Below are 27,987 nucleotides of genomic sequence, written 5' to 3' on the forward strand. Positions count from 1 at the left end.
AAAACTAAAGGTGGCAGAGGTTGTGTCCGAATTCCCACCCTGACCCCTAACTACTAAAAAAACTATATAGTGCAGCACTATGTAGTGCCCTGAATTTTAAAAGCAATTCAGACACCATGCTCACTATTTTTTTAACAGCAGATATGACGTAATGGATTTTACAAAGTTAAAATCTTATTGATATGAGCTTTTTGTGATAATCATTAATAAATCCACGGTCTTCTGAAGATAAAAACGTTGATAGTTTATGAAAAAAATAAGTTTAATTACGTTTTTTTGGTAAATAGTTCCAATGCAATGCATTGTAGGGTATATTCGCCGATCTAGTGAGCATCGATGCACACTGGGTTTTCGCAGAGACTTCTGGGAAATGTCTAGGGAACTCGATTAGGGAATTGTTTATTCGGACAGCACTACAAAATGAAGAACGCACTATATTGGGGTTAGGGTGGGAATCCGGACACAGGCAGAGCCTTTGCAGCAGAGGCTCCATCCCTCTGGAACTCCCTTCCTCTCTGCCTCAGATCTGCAGACTCAGAGTTTTCTTTTAAAGAGCAGCTAAAAAATTTTATAAAATAGTTTTTTCATTATTCTTTTTTATATTCTGTGTTTTACTGTGAACCACTTTGTGATGTTTATCTTGAAAGGTGCAATACAAATAAAGTTTATTATTATTATTCCCAATTGCAATGACAGTAAAACATGTTCGTTGACATGGGCTAACAAAGAACTGGCGTGACTCTATTGGGGGGCGGGCGCCTGGGGCGTAATTCAGGGTGGAACTGCCACTGGTGTCTGCTTTTCAGTTTTTCTGTGTCAGGTCATCTGCTCTTCTCTGTTGTGTCACCTTTTTGTTGCTCCATGAGTTTTGTCTTGTTCAAGTTTATTTATTAAATGTCAAACTTTCTGCCACTAAGCTTGGTCTCCTGCATTTTTGGCTCCTACACCACCAGCTTTTGACAGGAGAAATTAATAATTCTACCACACCAAGTCTTTCATATATCGGAATAGAGCAGTGAAAAAAGCAAGATTCGTGAGATTTGTACCATTTTGACATCTCACAACTGTAGGTACATGTGCTAGTATCGGGTAGTATGAACATCATATGCTAAATGCGGGTTTAAGCTAAGGTCACATACACAACCTCAATGCCATTTTTTCAGCAAATTCGACAGCTGGCCACTTTTCATTGGGCGGCTGCGGTCGCATTTTGACACGCCGCCGATGGTTCAAGACGTTACAATTCAACAGCGACTGGATGATTTCTTGACATCGGTGGTCAGCCACCGCCCTGGGACATCGAGAGGTAGCGCGCTGGTAGTTCGGTGGCAGGAAACTCAGGGGAGGGAAAACAAAAAAAGGAAATAGAGAACAGCCAGGCGTTCATCCATTACCATCGTTCGTGTTAATGATCCATTCGTGAGCGCCACATCTCCAATAAATCTGAGTTTGTAACTTTTATTTAAAATTGTAAGTAGTAAAATTGTGTATGCAATTTTATTTTGTGCGCTGCACATATTTTCAGAGAACATTGCCCCGGGCGGCTGGCGGCACTTGATATGGACGGCCGCCATCCGGAGGCATTTATCGTCCAGTCAAGGCTGCCGCCCAGCCGTCGGCCACTTTAGTAATGACGTCATCCCTGCCATCTGCATTCATGACCACACCAACGATTTTCAGAAAACTCGGGCAGCGGCAGCCAATCTTGAAGATTCCGCCGATGCCTCCCCATCGGCCAATGGCAGTTGTATCTGTGACCACGGCTTTAGCCCGTCCTTGAACTCCATTAGTGTTGTCTGAGAGAAGATCGTGGGCCGCCAAGACGAATACAGCCACTTTCTTGACCTTCAGCCAATCAATGGGTTCCAACAGTAGCTCCGCCCTGACTGGTCTGTTCCAATTATTTCTGTGGACATACAACCAACGGGGACCCAAAAATGGTACAATTCGTTCTGACTTATTGGGTCCATTTTATAATGGAAACGCTCAAAATACCGGACTGTACCTTACTGTACCGCTCATTGGAAACTCGACTATTTACCAACATTTGATTAACAAATAGAAAACCCTATTAGTGCTTCCATTTATAAGTAGTTGGTATTTATTGGAAACTCATCTTTTCTCATAAAAAGGTTCACAATTAGTACCAAGTTTTTAGAACACATTTGTACTTTAAGACGAAATCAAATAGCGCGATCTCCAGGTAAGATTCTGCTTGATAGTACTTGATAAGTATTAGTAACATTCAATCATCATGGTCTTTTCCCCTCACTAGGTATTCTAACAGATAGCTAATGTTTGCTAAATGAATGCTAATGTTACTTAAGTGCATAACTGGAAACTATTGATTTAAAAAAAATCATTTAGTGGTTATTAAATCGTTTAGCTTATGTGTTTCAGTTAAATGGTTGAATAATCAGGTTCAATGATTGGATCACTAAGTGCGTTTAAGAAATTGATTGACTTTTTAAATGTTTAAGGCCCACGGTCTGAATGATCCCGGCTCACTGGTTGGAATCTGAAAACAGAAACAGGAAAATATGAGTGACGATATTTCCTCAGGATTTGTAACTTGACCAAAAAGGGGAACCAAAGAGTCAATTTTTCGAACGCGTCAAGTATCTATACAGCAAGAGTATGGACAGTAGAGCGTCCAGGTCACCTTCCGAGTGAACGGTGTGGCACAAGCCAAACAGGCCCTCTCTGGAGTCGCAGGGCTGTCGAGGGTAAATGGGCCGACCAGACCAGAATTGGAGCGTGCCGCCGCCACCGCGTCTTTGATGGCGAAGAAACAGGAGCTACCCAGGAAGAGTGCCGGCTCTCCGATACCCTGCAGATTCAAACAGATACCTCTCGTGTTCTGCTTCCAGCAGAGCAGCAAGCAAAAGGAATTGGTTTCAGGACTGACCTTGGAAGAGTAGATGGCGTGGGGGTTGTAGGTGTCCGGCAGCAGGTAAACATTAAACTGAAGCGGCATGTCGCAGACTGCGGGAATCTTGTATTGCGATGGGCCCCGTGTGTACAGAAGCCCAGAGGGGGAGTACTTCAGCTCCTCCAAAGTGTAAAGCCCCAAGCCTTGCATGAATGCCCCCTCAATCTGAGAGGACAGGAAGCAACACAAGGTGAGTGAACGATCAAAATTCTCTAATACAAACTAAATACCTTTATAATGACATTTGATGAGGTACACAACAGCATTTAAGATAGCTGGACTTCAAGGGCAGACATGGCTTAATATATCTTGATTAGAAACAAAGGATTAGCAATACGTAACTAAATTTAAGTGGTCCCAGAAACAAGCCACGGGGAACACTATTTTTAAAAATGTTTATTTCAATACTATCAGCAGAAGTAAAAAAAAAAAAAAAACAGAGCTACACATATCTTTATTAGAAACAAAGGAAGTAAAATAAGAATAAGATAAAATAATAAAATAAAAGAATAATAAAATAAATTACATAAGAATAATAATAGTATGTCGGCCCAGAATCAAACCATGGGGAATACTATTTATAGTAATATTTATCACAACATCATCAGCAAAAGGGAAGACACCATAACAGTTTTTGATTAGGATCAAAGCAAGAGGAATGTATTACAAAATATAAGTGGGCCCAGAATCAAACCATGGGGAACAGTATTTATAGTAATGTACATCATAACATCATTAGCAAAAAAGAAGATAGGTAAACACATTTTGTTTACAAACAAAGGAATACAAATAGAAGTTTAAAAATAAGTGTGCCCAGAATCAAACCATGAGGAACACCGTTTACAGAAATAATTTCTAGCAACTTTACTCTTTCAATATAGTTCTTGAATCTATTTTGCGGTGTATGCCACCTTCGTTAAACAGTAGCGAAATGGAACAACTAGACAAACTGTTTTATAACTTTCCTATTCCACAGTTTGCCAAGACAGCGAAAAACCCACTTTGGGATATCAGCACCCATTGAAATTGAAGGACGAACTGCACAGTTTTCAACTTTCTTAAAGTTATTTCAGTTAATCGTTAAAGAATAAACAGACCTACCTGGCCAATCTCCACAGATGGGTTTAAACTTCTGCCGATGTCAAACACAATGTCTGTTCTCAGAGTCTGTAAGAAGCAGAAAAAGATGGTTTATGTTGGCGAACGAGCCGGAGTACCATTAGGTGCAGAGATGACCTAACAGCCAAGTTCAGACCCGGTAGTCTCCCACAAGGCAGTCCAGCTCCACTTCACTGCAGCATACTCCAAATGTGAAGTAGGCATAGGGGTGGCCCTCCATTTTCTCCCAGTCCATGTAAAGATCTGGACCTCTGGGGAATTTGGAGAAAGAGAAGTAAACTTCTTTTATCGGAAAAACCACATTCGTAACTCATCGTTAAAGACGGTGTTGTTAAACGATTCATCCTTGTATCAGAAATATATGGAGGACGCTAAGGTCAGTAAAAGTTTAGCGTTTAGAGGGGGTTGATGGAATTGATGTAATGGGATTTGGTAGAGTTTCTTCTCACCTCCAGAATCCTGTGGCGGATAAGCTGATCTTCTCAAAATACGCATCTCGAATCTACCGTAAAAGCAAAGAAACACTTTAACTATGTGTCCTTGGGGCTTCCCAAATTTCAGCATGTCATACCCAATTCTCCCATGGTCCTTTGGGGTTCTTCTTCCTAATTGGCTCCAGGCGCTGGTACAGAATTTCACAGGCATTCTGAATACAGGAAAGAAAAACACATTTAAATTCAAATTTCAAATTAATTTTATTTATATAGCACCTTTCATGACAGCAAAGACAGCTCAAGGTGCTGTACATAAAAACAAAATCAAATGCAATAAAATACAATAAGATACATTAAATTAGCCCCACACAATAAAATACACAAAGAAAAACACCAGTGGAAAATAAATAAATAAAGATAAACCAGAGAAACCAGAAGGCGCCGTCTGCCCTGTCCTCCTATTGGCAGGGGTGTCAGTATAAAACCCAAACACCCCAGCCAAGTGTAAGAAAACACTCGTAAACAGTCTAATAAAATAAATATGTGTTAAAATATCATAAAAAGTATACAAGTAAAATTCTAGATTTAAACAGATTTGTATATGATAAATCTGTTTAAATCACAGCAGTGCCTACATTTTAAAACCAGCACAGATTGAAAGAGCAATATGTCACCTTGACTGCCATTCCGTTGGCGTCGGTGCCAAAGGACGCGGCTGAGGGGCAGGTGTTGGGGACCGTGCTGGTGCTGGTTTCGCTAATGTAGATCTTGGTGGTTGGGATGTGAAGCTCTCGGCTCGCAACCTTATAACACAGAGGAAAATTAATTGTATTTAGGAAGATAATCCTTAAAACAACAATACAGTTATCACATAATATTGACTTGCAGATTTATCTGCTTTAAGTGTGATAACAGGACAGAATTTGGGACTTTAGGTAGGTTGAAACAGGCCCTGGATTTAAAGCAGACCAGGAAATACTGAATGTTGCAGTTCCTCACATGACCACTAGAGAATGGTTGCAGGATGAAGTAGTTTGCTGTTGACTTCCATGTTAATAAAGTAAAATCTAACACAAACAATAAACATATTTACAGCCTGATGTCAAAATTTGGTTCTTCAGGGGTCCCAAATTGCAAAACGCACTGCAGGTTGAGGGCCGAACTAGCTAAACTTTTGTTGAACACTGAGACAAAACTTAAAAACTGGAACTTTTTTTCCACATAAATATTAAATCTACTTAAACCTTAAATAATTTTTTTCACGGTCAAAATTAATACAAGTTACAAATAAAGTAAACGTTAAAAGAAAAACACATCAACAATTTTTTACCTCTTATAAAACATTGTGATGTCTGTGCTCTCATCAATAGTTCTGCAGCAGCTCCATTGGCCACCGATCACACACTGGATTACATACAAAATAATTCTCCTGACCTGTAAATCCATCCACAACCTTGCTCCATCATATCTTTCAGATCTTGTTCATGTTGCCACTCCCACTCCCACCCTCAGATCCTCCTCCTCCCTTCATTTGGATGTCCCCACTGCTCGCCTAGCCACTATGGGGGGCAGGGCTTTCAGCTGCTCTGCCCCCTGGCTCTGGAACTCTCTACCTCCGGACCTCAGAAACATTGGCTCTCTGTCACAATACGACAAGAAACTGAAAAATAATCTTTACCAACTTGCCTATTTCCCCCCATAACTTCCTATTTCCTGCCTATCTATATGTATATTTTATTGTGCATTCTATTGCTTTTATTTTATTTTCACTTTTATGTACGGCGACCTCGGGTTCCTTGAAAGGCGCCTAACAAATACAATTTATTATTATTATTAGTAGTAGTAAATGCAGACGGTTGTTATTCAGTCCAGCTAATATTTGGTAAATCTTCTCTTTTCTTAACTGCAAATAGTGAAACTTTTCTTTATGGTGAGTCTCATAGTGGTGCAGAATGTTATATTCTTTGAGCACTGTGACCTGTTGATGACATACCAACCATGCAGGATTTGCATTCAGCTCTGTGAACAAATTAAACTCTGTCCATTTTTCCTGGAAAGCTCAGCACTCCACTTCAACCTTTTTTACTTTATGACACATTTTGGTCATTAGGGTGTCACTACTGATTATTCTGATAGCAACATTACAGCGCTGAAGCTCACGAGGAACCAAACTACATCTTACTCAGACACAGAGGTGTTAGGTTTTGCTTTTGACATGTGCAGAGATTTGCTGTTTCATCTGTTTTGCCGTTTCTTTGCTCCCCCTAGTGGTGGAATTGCACGTTTCGGTTATTTCTTTAAAAATCATAACTTGCTACAGGAGTCGACTAGAAACCTGCTTTTTTTCCCCAAAAACATCATTATAATTTTTACTGGGCCAGACTGGAACCATCTGGCGGGCCGGACATGGCCCGCGGGCCGCATGTTTGACACCCCTGCCCTAAGGGTTTTGTAAGATATAGACTATAATCTTTTAGATTTTGTGTGTGTCTGCTATACATATAATCCATACATATAAGTTTAGTAAAATCCATTTGAAATTGTTAAAAAAATGTTTAATAATAATTTTTAAAAACATTTTATAGAAATGTAATAATTTGATTATTACTTATTACTTTTTAAATTCCTTTTTGTAATTATAAAGCCCAGGAATTAACTTAACAACACTCGTCTGAGGTGTTTGTATCAACATAAATGTTTCAAATGTCTATATTTGTTTGTTTCTTGTTTGTTTGTGGTTTATTTACATAATTTTAGTCAAATTTATTTAAAATTTAAATGAATAATTTCTTAAAAAACATTTTTCTTAATATTTTCTTCATTTTTTTCGAAATGAGTGTAATTTTTTCATAAATATAATAATTGGATAGTTTCTTATTATTATTGTTATTGGTTCTACTGGCGTTTACCTTATAACTATTTTTTCAATTTTTTGGTTTAACAGTTAAATGTAAGGGTTAATGACCTTGGAAGTGTGGATTATCACTTTTTAACGGACGCCTTGGAAGACTTCAGGGGGGTGCGTTAAAAAGTGATAATCCACACTTCGTCGGCCATTGACCCGCTTATACCATGGTCACTTACAAACTTACAAAAGCAATAAATATTAACCAGTTTTTTTGTACTTTATTGTTGTTTTTTTCCGATTTGGATAGCTTTGTTCACAAAAATCGGACTATTTGTTACGTGGTGCACCACCGCTGCAGTCAAGATTTAGCGATGTATATATATATATATATATATATATATATATATATATATATATATATATATATATATATATATATATATATATATATATATATATATATATATATATACACATATATATATATATATATATATATATATACATATATATATACATATATATATGCATGCTGATCGTCCCGATGGGTTGAATAAAGCATCAGTTCAGAGAGAAAGTTCACCTCTTAAAGCTTGTTTTTGTCCAGATGATGAAGCTAAAGGTTGTTTTAAAGAAGCCAGTGCAGTGATACAGAAGATTTAAGATAGGTGACCGGAACTTCTTTTTGGGGCGTGCGGTTACCTTTTTAACGCAAACCTAGCAGCCAATCAGAATCGAGTATTCATCTGGACCACGGTATAAAAATGTTTAAAGCCTGGAAATGAACTAAAAAATAACTCTTGTGAGGTGTTTCTAACAAAATAAAAGTTTCAAATGTCTATAGGCTTTCCTATGATCATTGCATAATCCATAAACTATTTATACATTTTACTTTTTCTTCGCAAAAATGTCCATTTTGCCATACGTTTATCACAACTCAACACAACAAAACACAACACAACACACCACAATGGCTAAAGAAAATCTTAGCAGCTGTTAGTAATCAATGAACTTCAGAGTCTCACGTTTTGCTCCAGATATTAAAGTTTTAGAAGTTCCCACCTGCTGCATTTTCGTGTGGATTCCTTGTCCCATTTCTGTCCCGCCATGAGTGACCAGAACAGAACCGTCCTTGTAGATATGGACCAGAGCTGCGGCCTGTCGAACACATCGGTGCATGTTGATGAAACCTCAAACCCAGTGAGTGAAAGCAGCAGGACGCACCCCAACGGACCTGATTTAGAAAGCTCTCTGCAAAGCCAATGCCGTATTTGATAGGAATGATGGAGATGCCCCTCTTCTTCCAGTGGTTCTGCTGGTTGAACTGGTCTACAGCTTTGCAGCGGGCGCTGTAGTCGGACTTGAGTTTGCACTCCTCCCAGCAGCGCAGCAAGTTGTCCGGGCTGAACTCGAGCTTGTAGGGGGTTGACGATGGTCCTCTGTACATGTTAGTCTCCCGAATCTTCAGAAAAAACAGAAAAATGAAACAATCACAACATTTTTTCCCCCATACACACCGCTGTCTGGAGCGAACCAAAACTGGCAAAAAACATTTAAAACATTCCGCAGTTACAACAGCCCGTCACTTGGGGGCGGTACAAGAACTCTGTTCAGTTAATAACGCACAAAGAAGAAAAGCAGCTTGTCCTGTTGGCTCTCTTACGGACCCCTTGGATATGACAAAGAAAAATGATAATAAATTGTTCCACAAATGAGTAATTTGTGACTACGAATTAGATTTCTTGGACTTTGATTAGCATCTTGCTAATATGGAGATGCTAATGGATACTTTTATCACGAGTAAAATTGATTACTGTAACGCCCTGCTTGCTGGTCTTCCAAAAACCAACATTAGGAACCTTCAGCTTCTCCAAACCTCTGCTGCACGACCAGGAGGTGAGCTCACATCACCCCAATTTTAAAATCCCTGCATTGGCTCCCCACATGCTTCAGGATTGATTTTAAGATACTTTTAACAGTTTTAAAACGTCTTACCGGTCTTGCGCCTTCTCATTTATCCAATCTTTTAGTAAGGTATGAACCCTCGCGGACCCTGAGATCCTCTGGTTCTGGCACTGGTCTGTTAACCATTCCGTTTGTAAAAACTAAAACCTATGGAGAAGCTGCATCTCAGCACTATGGCCCCCGTTCATGGAACAGTCTGCCAGAGGACCTGAGAGCCGCAGAGAGCATTGATGCTTTTAAGAAAAGGCTAAAGACCCATCTTTTTAACCTGGCTTTTAGCTAATTTTTTGACTACTATTATCTTTTTATTCAGTTATTTATTTATATGTATTTATTAATTTTTATTTATCTATCCATTTTATCTTGTTTTATGAACTTGAACTAGATTTTAAACGCGTTATTTTAATTTACCTCATTTCAATGTTTTATTGTTTTTATCGATATGTTTACTTTTTGATTCTCATTTTTATTTCCGGTGCTTCCTCAGCTGGAACCTCTCCCTCTGGGTCGGCTGCTTTTCAGCCACTGCAGCTCTAGATGGGGACCTGCATCACCGCTTAGCTGTGGTGGAGCGGTCCCCGCCTGTGATGCTGCATTTGGCTGTCTATGCGGCTGTTCACAGAGGGGGAGGTTCCAATTATCAACATTTCCAGCATCTTGTTTTTGTGCTCAGCCTATTTCTCAGTGTCTTTTCCCATCAGTTAGGGGGTGGGAGGTGTCAAAGGAGTGATGGGTTAGGTACGGGGAGGGGGGCCTTATTTATTTATTTTTTAATCTTCATGCTTGTTTTTATATTTTGTTGGGTTTTAATGTAAAGCCCTTTGTGTTATATTTTTATATGAAAATTGCTTTATAAATAAAGTTTGATTTGATTTTGTGGCGACAATTTGTTATTTTTTTAGTATTTTGTATACAAAAATGTGGGTTTTTTTGGGGTTCAATTTAGTATTTTGTGGTTAAAAATTACTATTTTGTGCACTATATAACTATTTTGTGGGTACAAATTTGAATCGCGTTAGATTCGCAAGTAGAGTCAAGCCCCATATCTTTTGGGACGAGTCTCAAATCAAGTTTCATGTCCTTAGAGTCTAGTTTCAAGTCATGTCTATTATCCTCGAAATTGAGTCTCAAGTAGAGTTTCATGTCCTTGGGGTGCAGTCATATGTCCTCGTGTCGATTCTCAAGTAAAAAATAAAAATAAAATAAAGAAGTCCTTTGGTCGAGTCTTAAATCAAGTTTGATATTCTTGGGGTCGAGTCCCGAGTCAACTCAAGTCCCAAATATTTGGGGATGAGTCTCAAGTCAGGTCAAGTTCCATATTCCTTGGGTCGAGTCATATGTTCTTAGGGTCGAGTCTCAAGTCAAGTCCCAAGTCTAAATCCCCCTTTCTGCCTCAAATCCAGGAAGATGTGGAGTGACCTGATCTGCAGGGCGTCCCAGCAGGACTGCCACGTCGTTGACCATGTTCTCGATCACGAACAGGCACTGCGGCACACCGAAGCCTCTGAAGGCCGTGTTGGACGGCAGGTTAGTCTTGCAGGCGGCAGCAGATCCTCGCAGGTTAGGGATGCTGTAAGCATTCTCCATGTGCAGGAGGAACTTTTCCGCAATCTGTAACGAGATTGACAAAATAGTTAGAACGTTTTTTTGAAGACTTCGAGTCTTTTCATTCCCTCTACCACTCACCAGAACAGATTCGTCCACTTTACAACCAGCGTTGGCGTAATACGACAGATCTGCAGCTACAATACGACCATCGTTCATAAACCCAACCTGGAACAAACACCAGTTAAAGAGTTTTCCGGCTAAAACCCAAGCCTCCAAAGGTCTATTATCGCAACCGTTTCAACAGGTTCAAGCGTTGAACTCTTTCCTGAGTTAGATGTTCTACCTTGTATTTTGCTAGGAGGGGGTGGCGCCCTCCTGTGATCAGCATGTCCTCGCCTCTCTCCAGGACACACCGGACAGCCCGATTGGTCCTGAAAGTGACAAACAGCTATACAGCCGGATTTACATACACACTTCACTGAGGTGAAGTGATGCTTATCAGCCCAAAGCAGCTTTTCTGCGTTTCAATATCTGTTGGAGTTTTGTTAATTGCAAAAACGGTTGAAAAGTTGTTGGCATTTAAAGAACAAGAATGTCTTTATTTGTTGAAATAGGGCTTTGACTTAGCAACCAATGGAAAATAAAATCCCACGAAAGACTTGTTTGGACTGTTGGTTCTGACTTCAGACGTTTGTTCTTTTCTGTGAATAGGTAAGCTACAGCGGCACTGACTTACTTCCACGCAGCGACAGAGGTGATGGAGGCCAGGATGGAAGTTTTAATGACCTTCCCTCCAAAAGCTCCGCCCATCCTTTTGACATGGCAGGTGACCCTATTGGAAGGGATTCCCAGAGTCTCTGCCACCGCCTCCTGCATCAACAAACAAGTTTACTTGGATTTCATTGTTTGGACTCAACCTAAATCTTCAAAACGTACCAGATCGTCCTCACTATAGGGCGCACTTAAAAGCCTTAACATTTTTTTGTTTTTAACAACAGTGGCACCTTAAATATAGATGTATTCTAGAAGTGTTTACTGATATTAAAGCAATTCTGAGAGGTACACAGCTCTCTTATCTTTTAGAAGTTCCTAACAAGTTTGGGTGTTAGCCTAACCCAAACCCTATTCTAACAAGGTTAACATGTAGCATATCGGTCTACATTTTTGTTATTACAAATTACTAACATGGTGGGGGAGTTACTGAGTCACAGTAACATTTGTTTAAGTGCAAACCGTCTGTTTTTTTTTAATGATTTACAAACATGGTTGGGAATTACAGGCATTGTGTATACGCTAACGTGGCTAACGTTTAGCCATGTCAGACTATGGTTGTTTTATTTGTGTTACTAGCAAGGTCGTGAGTTAGCGTAGTCACAGTACTGCTCGTTTTAGTGGTATAAGTCTTACGTATTGTAAACATGGTTGGGAGTTTCAGCTGTTGTATATACTCTACGGAGGCTAACGTGTAGCATATTAGACTATGTTTTTTTATTAAGCATTACTTACGTGGTGGGTGAGTGAGCATAGTCACAGTAACATTTGTTTTACTGGTATCTGTCTGTTTTTTTAGGTGTTGTAAACAAATTAACATGCTAGCATTAACATGCTAATGTGGCTAATCCTTCTAACCTGGCTAACATGTAACATGTTACAAACAAGTTCTAAAATGAACGCAGTTAAGAAAGTCTAACTGACTGACCAACTTATCTCTGACTCTTTTGTCTCTCTTGATGGTTCAGTGCACCATATATATGACACGAGTTCAAAAACAAACCATTTATTGACGGTGTGCCTTGTCATGCGGTGCGCCCTAGAGTGCGGAAAATATGGTACACATAGACAACTTTGGGGACCTGAGTCAAAGCGGGCCACTGAGTAGAGACGTAGACATTTAACTCTGTTTCTTCGCCAACGGGAACGACCAGCATGCTTTGGGGCTCCATATAGAAATGCTCCTGGCCTCCCATCCGAACCTCGGCTGAGGAAGGACAACAGAAACCACAATAAACATCACATCACAATAAACTTCTTCTGCCCACTGGAAACACAGCCGACACTTTTCACCTTCGTGAACTCGATCGGCTTTCTCAAAAGCTTCGTCCACGTCTCCCATCTCGAGAAATCGCCGAGGCTCATAGAAAGACGACTTCTCGATGGCGTCCTGACAAAATGAACAGAGGGAAATATGATCGGGAAGGACGGAACGTCTAAAAAGAGGAGCACGTTTGGGAACATTGTTGCACCTCCAGGGTGAAAATGGGGTCTGGCAAGTCCTCGTAAGTGATCTTTACAGCCGCTGCTCCACGCTTGGCGTGCGGCTTTGAATCAGCAACCACAGCGCAGACCATCTGACCGATGCAGGACACCTGAATGGAGCACGAAACCCAACATCCCATCATTCCGACCATCTCCTTCTGCCAACTTCTACGTCAAGTTCTAAATCCAGCACACCTCGTCATCAGAGAGTACCTCCTCCTGGTAACCGAACATGAGGCGGACCTTCTTCCCGGGAATATCCTTGGCCGTGATGACATCTACAACGCCAGGAAGTTTCAGCGCTTCGCTCACATCCAGGCCTCTGTGGGAGAACGTCATGTGAAACTGGAAAAGAAAATAACGGATTTCGAGAGGAATTTCTTTGTCTTACGTGATCCTGGCGTGTGCGCGAGTGCTGGTGACCAAAACCAGAAAGAGCTCCCCCTCTGTTCTGGGGATGTCATCGCAGTACACCGCCTCACCGGTAGCGTGGCTGATGGCGGAGCGATGCATCATGGGACGCCCCACAGGGTCCTGGTCACTCTGTTCCTTTGACACAGCCTGAAGAGGAACAGGAAGATGCTTTTCACCGGTGAAAAATGTGTATTTCCGGCAAATAAATTTGGTTTTCTGACCTGAAACTCCTGCAAGGTTGGTTGGATGTCTTTGGGTAAGGCCAGGAGCTTCTCTGGAATCTCCTCTTTGATCACGTTCTGTGAAAAACAAACTGTATTTAAAAAAGTGTTGCAGGATTTTTTTTCCACCAAGCAGCTCAGGAAACTGCCACACCATTTCTTTGAGCTTGTGCAGGACCTCCAGGAAGAACTTGAAGAGGAGGCTGAGGGTCAGGGAGCGGCGAAACTCAACCTTTCCCCCAGGAGCAGAGGGGGGCAGGACGAACTCCTCCAGGAGGACTTCATAGGCCCGATTGAGGGTCTCTTCGCTCCACAGCCTGATGGGAACTCACAAAAAGATCAGTTCTAATCAAACAAAGAGTTAGTAAAGAGTGGTCGGTGTAGGGCGGACCTTCCCGCGATGGCTTTGCAGGTTTTGGCGGCGCTAACGGTGGTGGCAGCCACGCCTCCAAAGTAAATACTGACTTCCTGAACCGCCGCAGAGCCCTCACAGAAAAACACCCGCATCCCGGTTGTCACAGTGGCGAACGACACCTCCTTCCTTGGCGCCTGACGGAGGGCTCGGACAAACTCCCCCTAAAGGTCAGTTGAGGCACAGCACTCAATAACCTTTTAGATCAAATTAGAAAAGCCTGGAAGAATGGCCAACCCTTTAACACCGGAGCTTTTAGCTCCAATGTTGACGTTTTTTGAATTAACATAACTTTAACCACAACTAACGTAATTCCAGCTGATTCTGAAGTAGCTTTACATCCATATACTACTCTTTAAAAATTAGCGAAGGGTTTTTGCAATCAACGTATTTCTAACGGTTTCCGAAGTAGCTTTGCGTTAATATGCTCCACTTTATGGTGGAATTCCAATAATTATGTAAACGGTCAAACAGTTCCATTCCAGGTCAAAGAGCGTTTGTTATTTAAGCGTCGCCGGCGACATCTCGGGTGTTAAAGGGTCAAGATATCTCCAATGGCAAGATTGTACCTTTCTGGAAAAAGGAAGGAAAACCGACAGAACAACGTCTTCCGGCTTCAGGACAGTTTTTCCGAAACCCACGAAGAAGTCCTGATTGAGGGGTAGCTCTCGTCTTCCTACTGATGGATCCAGATGGGAGGAGTTCAGGTTCTACGTTTTCAATCTTTGCTGAAATGTATTTTAAATTGAAAAAAAAAATAACTTACCGCTGGAGATGACAATCACTTTGCAGCTCCCAGCCGCCAAAACAGGGTTCAGGTCTGAGTTTGGGTAAGCGCTAGCAATGTTGCCCCCAAGAGTCTAAACACCCACATGAGAAAAAATACTTATTCACACAGAGTTGGAAAGATTCAGAACGCCAAAGGGGACCTGGTTGATGGATGTGTGGCGCCGCCATGTTGGAATCAGAAATCCACACTAAGGTGGGTTTGGTCAGAGTCAGTCTGAGCCAACTAATCTAAGCAATCACTCTTGCCAATCAGGAGTGAGTTTGTTGGAAGGCCACCCCCTTACCATCCACACGAAATCTGTCAATCAAAGGCTTTGAACGTTGGGACGTGAAAGCACGTACTTTTCTAGAGATGTCTGATTGGTCAGTTCATATCTTGAATAACTTATTCTGACAAATAGAATGACTCCATGGGTTTTTGGCTTCTTGGAGACAGCGGGTACTTCTTGTTTGGAATGCAAGGGGGGTTCACCCAGTTCAGTTTTCATATTGGGGCGGCCATGGTGCAGCGTGGGCAGTCGACCCATGATCGTAAGATTGCAGGTTCGATTCCCGCCTTGCACACCCATGTGTCCAGTGTCCAGACACTGAACCCCACCTTGCCTCTGGTGGGAGGTTGGCGCCAGTGTTTGGCAGCGGAGCCGCCACCAGTGTGTGAATGTGTGTGTGTGCATGGGTGAATGGGACTGTGACTGTAAAGCGCTTTAGGCCTAAGTATACGCAATTTACCATTGACAGTCAATGGGCCCAACCCAACCCAACTATGGTTCCAAAACTTTTCGATTGGACAGGATGGGGGAAAATAAGTGATCCATTAGGTCCACCCACCTGCCAATCAAGAAACCCCGCCCCTAAAAACATTTCATGTACCTAAATCAAAGCAGCGGCTTTTGAATAACTGCCTATAAAGCACCGACTTTACAACGATAAATTTACGGAAAAGTTGACATTTACCGCAACGTTCCGGATCTGTTGGCTTCCCAGATTGCCCAGCTGCTGGATCAGCGCTCCGAAGAGCTCGGTCTTCTCAGCTGGAAACTCGGAAACCAGTTTCTCCAACAGGGAATGGAGCTCCGCTAAAGTGCAGCCCGCTCCGACCCAAACACCTACAGAAAACAGGAATAAAGCTCAGGATCTCAGATGGGGACAGACTGATGGGCGGAGGAATCGCGGCTCACCCTGTGAAGTCCGAGAGACCTCATAGAGCTCCTTGATCCTGCTGGGTGAGATCACCAAAGGGTGAACGACACCTTTAAACTTGATGTCAGGACCTTCAACGCAAAGCAGACATGTTTGACCGTCCAATCGGAGTGAACGACCTAAAGCACCATCTCTGTGTTCTTGCCTACCAATGTTGGTGTTGCCCATGACCAATGGGGCCTTGGGGTGCTTGGTCTTGAGCTGGATCAGCTCCTCAAGGGAGGCTGGTGACAGCCAGCTCATCCTCTCGCCGTAAAAAGCAAGCGTTTGGGCGTTCGCCGTCTCCGCCATGAGCTGGGGGTCGGGGATTAAGTGGAGGATTTTAACCCAAACGAAGCTTTTGCTGACGTTACTTTTAAACATGGATGACCTACGATCAGTTCCGGGGGGAAGATGAGCTCCTGCGTTGGATCCAGTGGAAGGAACTCGTCCTTATTAAAGAGTTCCGGGTTTTTCTTTGAATCTTCCTAAAAAAAAGAAAGGAAACCGAAGGGAAGAAACTTCAAATGATGACAAAAATGACGAAAGTTGGTAAAATTGCCAATTCTTTGCTAACCCAAATGGCCCAAGAGAGCTTTAGACCCGCTCTCACTGGGTGGCCCTCTGCCACCCTGGTGAGAGCTGCATAAGACAAATTCCTAAAAAAACAAATTTTTTCAAAATGGCAGCTTTTCTGTTGCTTTATCACTATAGCAACCATTTGATTTTTTGGTTAGCTGGGGGTGACGAACAGGTCTATGTAATTTTTAAAGGGATCTGCAAATTTACATTTTCGTATTTCCTTGGCAACCACGCCCACATTTATAACGTGCTTATATTGTATGTCATATTGTTTTGTTCAGCTTGAGCCAAAGATTTTTTTTAATTCAAATTTTACAATATTCCTCAGAAAGATTTGTGTGAACAATTGATGATTTTTGCTAGCTTGCCACGCTAACCTCATTCAAAATCAACAAACTTTATTTCCCAATGATGCCTAAGGAGTTACGAAGCGAAAGATCAAATCCCTGGGAGGATCTTACATTTTTAGAAAACAAAGCTGTTCTTTATTTAATTTAAGACGGGGGCCTCTTCTCAAGGTCAAAAGTCAACAAAACTTCGGTGGTGGTTATAGACTTAACCTGGTGGTGTGTGTGGAAATCTTTGTAAAATTCGTTTCAAAAATCTACGTTTTCTTTTCCCTAGCAGAAAACTGGCGAGAAGATGGAAAACTCACGTTGGTAATTTTTTCGCCGTTGAGGCAACAGTTTCCTCCGCCGTTGACTTGGCAACAATTGGCCTCCTGCTGGTAGAAACGTAAACAAAACCTTTTTTTTAACTTAAAAATTGTGCTTTTCTAACATCGCATAAAGAGGAAAAAAAAAATCACAAAGGTAGCACCTCTGACGTGTGGAATTGATACCTGACAGAAGGTTCGGCATCCATCTACGATGGGTCGATATCCAGTACAACGGCACAGATTACCTAAAAAAACAGAAAAATGAAAGAAGAAATGGCCAATGAAAGAGCTTCCGGTGGTTCTGATTCATCCAGGAAGTGTTTTAGGGGCATAAAAACATATACACATGTTATGAAAACTCAAATTAAACTGAGAAAAAACAAACAACAAACAAACCAGCCAGAGCTAGCGTGATGTCGTCCATGGTGGGTTTGGGTTTGTTCCTCAGCAGAGCGTAGGTAGCCATCACCATACCCGGCGTACAAAAGCCACACTGCGAGCCGTGAGCCTTCGCTATTCGCTCCTGTAAAACAGGATATCCAGATGAACAAGTGATCTGCTTTATTAGCCAAGACAGTGTCGTATCTACTTGTAATAAGGCACTGTCACACACCCACTTGGTACTTTTGCGATTATTGCACGGATGAAAATTGGTCGTACGTGAATATGCATGGAAAAGGTGAGAAAAGTCGTGGCCTGTACGTGAAATTTTTAAAGATATATCACGAATGAACTACGGTATAACCACGGAAGATGTATTAAAAAACTACGCAAAGAACAAGTAAAGTAATCTTGAACATTAACCTTGCGTGTATTGCGCCATTTATATGCAATTTATTCATAAATCATGCATAAATTACGTAAATTGAACGTAACATGTGCGTCCTCTACGTGATATAAAAGGTCTACCTTGGTGGTATATGAGTAAAAAATCCGTTAGACGTAGGTGAAACGGTTGTGGAAAGCTACAAATTTGCTTATGCATCTCGCAAACATCGCGCAACAATCGTGTAAGATTTACATAACAATGAAATTTAAACTACGTAAAGTACGCGCAACCAAAGACAAATTTTGAACAGCTTAATACCCAATTCATGTTAAGACCCGTCGGCCGAACCCTTGATGGACATCTGCGTACATCGACGAATGACGAAAGCAAGAAACACTTACGAATGTATCACACACGACTGAAACGTGCTACGTTGAAAATGCACAAAACGTATTTAGTGGCTGTGTGACGCGGTCTTTAGACAAGTGTGCACAATGGTTGCTAGGGAAATGATAAAACTTAGTTTAATGTAGAGACAAGACATTTGAAACACATAATCGCACGCTTTAGGTGTGAAAAAAACTTTATGGTTGCTAAGGACATCACCTTCACATCTGCCACAAATCTCAATTTAATTGGACTGGAAATAGCAACCTCAGAACTAAATTACCATTTAAAACTACCAAATTTTAATTTTATTGCTTTTCTATTAAAGAAAAGACTAAATACATAAATAAAGTGTAAAAGGGATTGTAGGAGATGAGAAAGGGCTAACAATTATTATAGACAAAGTGCCACTTATGGGTTATCTTAGGTCAAACTCCAGTACAGAAAGAAGGCCATCTCAGGATAATTAGTCTATAAGGTAATTATTAAACTAAACTCTAGCTGTTTTAACAAAGTCATCTAAACCTACAACAGTGTGCCAACACTGATGAGGGAAACCCCTCCAAACAATATTTAACATTGATAACCTGATATTATCAATATATTATTATATATATTTAAAAATGTTATGAAAACGACTAAAATAAATACACAGTTTTTGAGTTGCCGTTTCTTCAGGAAAAACTGATAAAAAGGAAAAAGGAATAAGGTGTAAGAACTAAAATAAGCTAAAAGAAAAAGCTTAAAAAAACTTAAAAACGTCATGAGGGCTGAGTCTCAGTATTTTAGAGGCTTTAACGGAAGTCAGACAACCAAAATCTAGGATCAACACCTTAAAAAAAGTTTCCTCTCTCTAGAAATATGCTAGCAGACAATAATGAACCACAAGACTTCTGGAATAAGGTCCTCTGGTCAGATAATATAAAGAGGTGTATGATCGGAATGTACGGCTTAAATTATCATGCCCGGCGGAGGAAAGTTACTTATCTGGAATGGGTCTGCAAGCACAATACCATGAGATCCAAACAATATTTAGTGTACCTCCTTTACATACCAGAATATAATGGGGTTAATTGTATACAATCAGGTACGTTGTGGTGTACTATGCCTTTGCCCAACAGTGAGGATAGGCTCCAGCATCCCTGTGACCCAAAAAGGATTGAGTAGGTTTTTAAAAAATGGATGGGTTTTTCTTTTTTATTGTGTCAATAATTATGACAAAAACTGAAGCGTTTTGGGGGTGTAAATTTGCCGGGGTCTACTTTTAGAAATAATTTTAATGTATGCGGCTTCCAACAACTAGCTAAAAACTACTTAACGACCCAAAAACTGATAAAGTTGGAGGCCCCTGGTGACCCCAGACACGTACTTGCACCGGGTGGACCCTGGTTGTGGAGCTGCCGATGCCCTCCACTGTGGTGACAGCGGCGCCGTGGAGCTGGCAGAGCGGCAGGAGGCAGGCGTTCACAGCGTAATGGCTGACGGGGAAGTAAAGGTGTTTTCATAAATGCAAATGTAGGAATCAAATTTTCTTTTTTGCAAACCTTTTTGTTGGAACCTGGTTTTCAACGAATTTAGACGATTTAAATAACGAAAATAAAAAGGCTAATTTGAAGACAGCTTTAAAGACGGACTCTGATTATCTTTTGTTAGCATAGTCATAATCATAATAATTACGTTTGTGTTAGTGCTATCATTCTGGTTTTTAAGTTTTGCAAACAAGGTTGGGAGTTACAGGTATTGTGAATATGCTAACGTGGCTAACATGTAGCGGTGACACAATTTGGCCTTAAAAAGAAAAGTCTGTTAGAGAACGTGGAACGGTCATAGAAAGCCACAGATTTGCATATACATCTAGCAAAAATCGCTTAAAAATTACGTAATAATTGCGTATAAACTTTGTAAATTACACGTAAACTTATGAACAGACCAGAACCTTTGAACAGCTCAAAACAGAACCTTTTGAACAAAACCTTCGACGGACATCTATGCACATGGACAACTGACGAACGCAAGAAACACTTATGAATTGCGTATATTTTGTATCACGAAATTAAGTATCACGAAAGACTGAAATTTAATTTACAAAAATGCCAAATGTTTGAAAAGTGATTCCAAAGGAGAAATTAATAATTGCAGTTTGTGTGGCTGGAATTGTGTGACAGTCCTTCAGATATTGGAATAGAGCTGTGTCGTACCTTTGGCTTATTTTGTGCATGTATGAAATGTTGGTCTTTCGTGATACATGCGTGATCTACATAATTCATAAGTGTTTCTTTTTTTTTTTTTTTTTTTTTTTTTTTTTTTTTTTTTTTTTTAACTTGTCCTGTCCAACAGCTAGGCAAACAGATGAGAGCTGAGGGCCTCTTGTGTTGGACATATTTTATTCTAACAAGAGGGGTTATTCATCTTCAAACAAACCAAAGGTATGTCTGAATAAACCCCTTTTGTAATTGAGGCCAAACTTTATTAATTTCAATCATGTTTGAAAATCTTTGGTGTTGGACCGGACGGAAAAGGAAAGAAGGGAAGAAGAGAGAGGGACGTTAGAGAGAGAGGGGGGTAGGAGGGTGATAATAGGAGGGGAAGGGGGGTAAGACCATGAAGCAGCATAGAGCAGGCAGGTTTACTGGTTGTTTATCGTTACGGTACGGTTCAAATGTAGTACAAAAAGGGCGGGGCCTGTTCACACACACTCAAATATTATCAACACACCTGCTAGCCGCAGAAATGTCCACATGTCAACATGCACACAAAACAGATAGTGTTCACGAACGCATACTTATGCCTTTAAACCAACTAGTGTGAAATCTTTCATTCATTCAATCATGCAAACTATTAGTGCAAAGGTGAGCTAACACCTGTGCTCAGGTGAGTGTTTATGTTCTTCTAAAATGGATGGTGGAATGTGAAAAGAAGGAGGAGGAGCGCCCAGCCACCCCCACACCCATACCCCCGCCGCAGCAGCAGCGGCAGCCGGAATTCCCCCAGCGCCACACGGGAACAGGCAGGGAACAACCGCCCCCCGGGCGACCAAGACCGCCACCCAGGCCAGGGCCAGCAGGACCGCCGCGAGGCCCCCAGAGCCAGAGAGCAGGGAGGCGCAGAGGGAAAGAGAGCGCCGCCCCAGCCCAGCCAGGAAAGCAGCCCCCCGCCGCGCCGGAAGAGCCCAACGCAGGGCCCCACCGGAGAGGGACGCCCACAGCCCCAGACGAGCACCCCACCACCACCCAGGAGTTCCGGGCATCCCCCCGCCCCGACCCCAGGTACGAGCCAGGACCCCCCAAGGGAGACCCGCTCCGCACTCCAGGCAGCCACCCACCCGGCCCACGGTTGGTCCAGGTAGGAGCAAGGCAGGGGCCCGCCGCCCCCGCCCAGGAGGGGGGAACCCCGGGGAAAAAAGGGCGGCCCATAAGGGATGTTATAAATATGGCCCGACCAGGCTCGGCCATGTTGGAAGTTTGGCGGGGCCCAGCGCCCAGGGGCAAGGACCAGGACCCACCCCCCAGGGACACGAACACCCCCGGCTCAGGTGTAATATGAACCCCCCCACCGTGCGGAGAGAGCACCGCCGGGCCCAGGGAGCCGGCACCCAAGGGACACGGCCGCCATCGCCAAGGGGCCCACACCCCCCACCAGGGACGGGGTAGGGGACAGATGGACCCAGGTCCCACCTTCCTTGTAAAATGTGTGTGCGTGTATGGGTGTTTGAGAGGGTGTTTGTGTGCATGTGTGTGTGTTTATGTTTGAATGTATATATTGAAGGGGGAGGGGTGTGTGTACTAAGGGGGGTGCAGTTAAAATTGGCGAGTAGGGCACTAAGGGGACATCTCCTGATTACTCACAGTGATGTCCCCTCACCCTCCACACCAAGGGGCCCTAAATGTCTAAGGTGCGGTTAAAATTGGCGGGTAGGGTGCCAGGAGGACATCTGCTGCTTGCTGGCAGTGATGTCCAAGCACCCCCCCTACCAAGGACCCTACGTGTCTAAGGTGCAAATAAAACCGAAAGAGGGGGGGCCCACTCCATACGGCAACCATAGGAGGGGGGCCACTCCCAAGTAGCCCCCCCCCAAGGCGCATCACAGGCTAAACCCCCCACCCCCTCACCCTAATATGAGGTTATATAAGGAAGGGGGTAAGTTGGGGACAGCTGGTAGACTGTCCCCCGGTGGTCAAACAGCCGTCCCCCAGCCCACCCCCAGCAAAGGGGCCAGGGCCACCCAGCCCAGGGGCCCACCCCCGGAGGCGCCGACACCCCAGGCCCGGCACCACCCACCCCACACAGAGAGAGAGGAGCCAGAAAGCGTCGCCCCCCCCCGGAGCAAGCCCAGGCCCCCACCCCCAGACGCCGGCCCTAGAAGAGCTCTGGTCAGGCCTCGACGGGACCGAGGAGGCCAACCGGCCGAGGCAACCACTGATTGCCTCAGCGGAGACCCCGACCCGCTAGCCCCCCCGACCCGTACTAATAATGGGCCCCCCCTCCCCCCCAGAACGCCCCCCCACAGGACAGGGCCGACAAGCCCCCCACCCCACCCCACCCCAGACCCCGCAGCCGAAGCGGGTGACACCCAGAGCGACCGGGGGCCCCGAGAGGGTTGTCCCGTCCCGTCCCAGAGCCAGGGAAGGGCCGATCCCAGCCCCAGGTGCAGATGGGCAGCCCATCCGGCGCCGCTGGGCCCCCCCCACCCGAGCAGGGCCCCCGCCAACCCCCCCCAGCACAGGCAAAGGGACCACCCCCCCAAGCCAAGCCAGACCACCACCCCACCCCCCCACCACGCACCCCCACACCCAAGCCCAGAGGACCACGCAGCGCCCCAGCCCGCCCCACCCAGGCACCGGACCCGACCCCCCGACCAACGGAGCCCCCCACCGCCCCCGCCAGGCACCGGAAGCCCCGACCCCCACCCCAAACCACGGCAGAAGGGCAAGGAGCAGCGACGACCAGGCCCTCCACCCCCTAAGTCATGGAGTCAACCACAGGAGACCAGAGAGACTGAATTCTTTCAAAGTTACTTGAGCTTTGGGCTGACATTTTTTCCAAGCTGATATGATCAAACAGCAGATTTCTGTGTTGACTTATGTTTATATTTTTCTTGTTTTTCCAATTTATTAAAATAGTTTTTTTGGCAATACAAAGAGTTATGAAAATGATAGATGCTAATCCTTCTTCTATATCGATGGCACTCATGTCACCAAGCACACAAAGTGACGGTGAGGCAGTGATTGAAACCTTAAGCCAGACTGATAAATCGGCACATACCTGCTGCCAGAGAGCCCTGACAGGAGTGCAGAACCACAGTGCGTGCATGTAGCTGTCGGGTAGATTATTATCACAGTGTTTCTTGCGTTTGTAATTTTGCCGATGCTCGCAGATGTCCGTCGAGGGTTTTCGGCCGACGGGTCATTATTCGGGTTCGAGCCGTTCAAATTTTGGGTCGGTTAAGAATTAAACAGTTTAAACGTATTTTACGTAGTTTATACACAACTAATATGTAAATATTTGCAATTGGGACTGATTGATTTGGGATCATTCCACGACCGTTCCACGTATGTCTAATGGACTTTTCACTTGTGTGTCACCAATGTATAACTTTTTCATGAGTGCACATTACATTTAAATTACCTAATTGACGCATGAGTCAATGATGAATTTCATAAAAAAACAGCGGAATAATAAATAATGGTTTCGCGTTGATATCCGTTCTCTTTGCGGGGTTTATTCGTACTTCTCTGGTTTTAACCTGGTTCATTCGTGGAACATCTGAGCCAGTTTAGCTCGTGCTGGTTTGCGGCGCCTTCCATCCGTGAAACCCGGGTTCGACTCCGGGCTGCTCCCTGTTCCCTTCTCTACCTCTGCCGGTTCCAAGCCCGGTTTGAGAAGGTTGCGTCAGGAAGGGCATCCGGCGTAAAACATTGCCAAATTTACCATGCGACTTGTTCGCTGTGGCGACCCCTGATGGGAGAAGCTGAAAGTGGAAGAAGAGATTCGTGGAACATCTGTAAAAGATATTTACGTAAGGACCACGACTTTTCTCACTTTTTCCACATATTTTCCACAATTTTCATCCGTGCAATATGAAATAAGCTCCCAAAGGCCTGTACTGTATTGTATTTTACCAAATCTTTAACCAATGCCATTGTTTTTGGTCAATAATTAATTTTCCTGGCTGCCCTTCACCAGCGGGCCAGCTGTCTAGAAAAAGGTAAATAAATAATCAGACGGGATGTTTTGCTGAATCATGATGACAGTCGGGCAGCAACACAAACATTATCTCCAGTGAGACCAAAGGTGGGGACCAACAATCAAACTGATAACAATTTTACTGTAATCTAGCATCCAATAAAGAGGGGAAAAACAAACTGACCCCCATGTGGGCTGCAGTCGTTTCTTTCCTAAACTATTCAATCTGCTATTAAAACAGACAGAAGAAGAGTCCGATGCTAACAAAACTTTAATGTTGTTATCTGAAGATAATCTTAATATGTCCAAAAAGATGTCTTTATTTAAGAAAAGATAAATACTTCAAATGTTTGATGTACCCTCATGTGTACATAAAACACTGATCTGACTGAACTTAATTATCCCTTGAAAGGCCAAAACTGAATGAAAATAAGCCCCTAATTCAAGTAATTGATAGTCTTTTGAAGATGAATCCCAATAATTTCCCTTATATAATGTTCCCCAATTCCATAATAAAAAAATTACATTGTTTTGGTCATGGAAAGCTATTTTTAAACAGAAAAGTGGCTTAGACTGAACAACTATAACATTTTTATTACCATGCTAACTCCCAACCTTGCTAGTGACACGGAAAAAAACACAGTCCGACATCGCCACACGTTAGCCACATTTGCTTAACCACAATACCTGTAACTCCTACTAAAAAAGGAATACTTCCCTTAAAATAAACATTACTGTGACTATGCTAACTCCAGACTGTGCTAGTAACACAAAAAAAAACAACAAAAAAAAAACCGTCCAACACGGCTAAACGTTAGCATTAGCGTATCCACAATGGCTGTAACTCAAAACCTTGTTTGCAACACATGGAATAATTATTGTTACTGTGACTGTGCCAACTCTCAACCTTGCCAGTAGAAAAAAACAGTCCGACACCGCTATACACCGCTATAAGTTAGCCTCGTCAGAGTTTTCCCAAAACCTGTAACTCTGACTGATACCGCTAAAAAAACGTTATTGTTGCTACGGTAACGCCTTGCTAAAATAATAACACCCAAACTTGTTTCAGCATTATTAATCCATATAAAAGGTATAAAAGTCGTTTTCGGGACTGTAATGTTTTTATTTTGTTTTTTTTGTAATATTCATGATTAAGTTGTTTCAAAGTCTTCTAGATCAGTAATAAATTCCTTTAGAGTGGACTTCAGACAAATATTTTTAGAATAAAAGAAATACCTTTTGAAAAGTTGTCATTTTTCTTTAAACTTGAATTTTTATGGCGGAAAAACTTGTTCCAAAGTTCTAGGATTTAAATCAATTTTTTTCTAAGAATATCTAAAAATTCCAAAGCTCAGTGTCAGTTCCAAGCATCAATGCTTGGAATAGCATTCACATGTAAATGTTTTAAGCCCCTCCCATTTCCTCTAATGTCTTATGGTAGGACGCCCTTTCAAAGTCAGCTCTGGACTTGTGTAAACTCTTATTTTGTAAAACTAGGGATATTTTATTTTGTAGTTTTAGGAAAAAAAATGGTTAAATTCCCCTCAAAATTACAAAAAGAAATTTTCCTATATGCATGTCAACCAGTGCTGTATGCGATGGAGATGTCAATTTCCATGCGGCAACCTCCCAAAGGGCTAAATAACGTTGTCTAACTAACTATCTTTTTTTGTTAGACATTTATTAAGGTTAGAACTAGTATTAGCATGAAAATGTTTTAAGCCCCTCCGATTTCTTTTACTGTCTTTTGATTGGCAGGTCTTTTAAAGTCCGCACCGGTCTCCTTTGGATTCCGTTTTCTGATTTTCAGTCTCTCAGAAACCTTTATGAGCATGATTGTCAATAAATTTCAATAATGCTGTGAAGGATACGTGATGGTTTTGGTTGCAGGTTGGTAGCGCGACACCATGACGGTGCAGGCCCCACAGCCACCACCCCCACAGCCAGACTTGGTTCCCGTTAGCCTCACTGAGAAACCGTCAAGGACGAAATGAAAGCCAAAGATTTGACGAAAAACACATGAAAAAGCACACATTTTTACGTTTGTTTTTTTAGGATACGCTTTTGCCTGAGGAAGGACAACAGCATCGTCTCTGGATCGGCATCTTCCACCTGCACCTGTTTAAACAAACACACAGATACTTCCCGTTAGCAAAAAAAATCTCTACACACCTCATTTGACGCGCGTTTAGCCTACATTGTTCACACTGGTCATCTACTGTTTACTAGTGTACGTCTGCCACCTACAGTTGGAGGAGGGTCGGTGCGAAACGTCAAAACGGTGCAAATCTCGCGATTTGGGCTCAAATCGGAAACGGTTCGGTTCATTGCTAGCTTCCTCGCAGTTGCGGGTACAGACTACTGTCATGTTGGAAGAAAGGCTTTATTTTAAAAAAAAACCAAAAACAAAAAAAAACCTAGACGTCGTCAGGCTCGTTGCCGCGTCTGGGTTCACCAGATAAACCAAATCCATATGTCACTACCAAATCCGGATCCCTGATTGGTCAAGGGTCAACCTGGTTTATCTGGTTACACATGTTTAGTTTCCAGGCAGGAAACGTGCGTGAACGCAGAAGCCCGAAAAGAGCGTTCGCATAGACTTCTTATTGAATGGCGGTGTGAACATAGGATAAGAAAATAACAAAGCAAAACATAGATATTTTCAGAATAAAATAAGACATTTCCTGTCCTCCAAGCCTTTTAGAGTTCGTCCAATTCAGTCAATTGTTACAACGTTTCAACAGATATATGAGCACCTTTATTTTCAAATTCATGATGAATCTAAAAGTAGCTTCAGCATAGTGCAAAAACAACCTACACTGAACTATATTATAAAAGTTTTATTTCATTTTAATTTTTTTAAGTTAAATATATTCCTAACATTTGCATTTAAATAAACTTCTACTGAAAATAAAAAATGGTAAAAACAAAATGCTTTTATTTAGTCATGCAACCATCACTTCCGTCACATAATTCATCTGGATCCAGATGTCCGTGTTCCACCCACCCCTCAATCGGAACCCCCCTTTTATTTATTTATTTCCCCCTTTTTTTCCTAACCCGATGGAATGTTCCGAACCGGAAACGAACTTTTTCTGCATCTAAAAAGCCCCAAAAACTGAGTAAAGTTTATCCAACGAAAAAAAAGGAGACGGACACCAACTTCCGTTTTGATATGTAGGAATAATGGAGTTACCTTCTTGCCATTGATAAAGACGCACAAAGTGTCTCCTCGTCTCTCTGCAGACATTATTGGACTGCAAGAGCGGCGCGAGGGCAAAGTTATTTCAA

The 27,987-nt window shown here is 42.6% G+C and overlaps 1 protein-coding gene across 3 annotated transcripts; it reads right to left on the reverse strand.

Annotated features, from left to right (window-relative positions):
* Positions 1–876: 876 nt before the first annotated feature.
* On the reverse strand, positions 877–27,987 carry aox1 (aldehyde oxidase 1). 3 transcript variants are annotated; one of them, XM_004066369.4, is made up of 35 exons: positions 27,893–27,987; positions 26,757–26,814; positions 26,568–26,664; positions 19,883–19,991; positions 17,754–17,880; positions 17,541–17,602; positions 17,355–17,420; positions 16,513–16,605; positions 16,288–16,432; positions 16,117–16,209; positions 15,893–16,044; positions 14,916–15,009; positions 14,719–14,828; positions 14,129–14,313; positions 13,892–14,054; positions 13,738–13,815; positions 13,494–13,663; positions 13,298–13,424; positions 13,090–13,212; positions 12,911–13,007; positions 12,700–12,824; positions 11,583–11,716; positions 11,190–11,277; positions 10,985–11,071; positions 10,718–10,909; positions 8,568–8,795; positions 8,396–8,491; positions 5,160–5,288; positions 4,623–4,697; positions 4,501–4,553; positions 4,188–4,302; positions 4,034–4,099; positions 2,909–3,097; positions 2,663–2,830; positions 877–2,518 (listed from the first exon to the last, which is right to left on the reverse strand). In XM_004066369.4, exons 1-35 carry the CDS (start codon positions 27,944–27,946, stop codon positions 2,468–2,470), a joined length of 3,999 nt encoding a protein of 1,332 aa, XP_004066417.1. In that variant the 5' UTR covers positions 27,947–27,987; the 3' UTR covers positions 877–2,467. The 3 variants fall into 3 exon arrangements, with proteins under 3 accessions (XP_004066417.1, XP_020563043.1, NP_001295906.1); NM_001308977.1 differs by having other exon boundaries at positions 2,468–2,518; positions 17,355–17,423; positions 27,893–27,946; XM_020707384.2 differs by lacking the exons at positions 19,883–19,991; positions 26,568–26,664; positions 26,757–26,814; positions 27,893–27,987 and adding an exon at positions 24,257–24,396 and having other exon boundaries at positions 17,355–17,423.

Source organism: Oryzias latipes, chromosome 2 (assembly GCF_002234675.1).
Source record: "Oryzias latipes chromosome 2, ASM223467v1".
Classification (NCBI taxonomy): Eukaryota; Metazoa; Chordata; class Actinopteri; order Beloniformes; family Adrianichthyidae; genus Oryzias; species Oryzias latipes.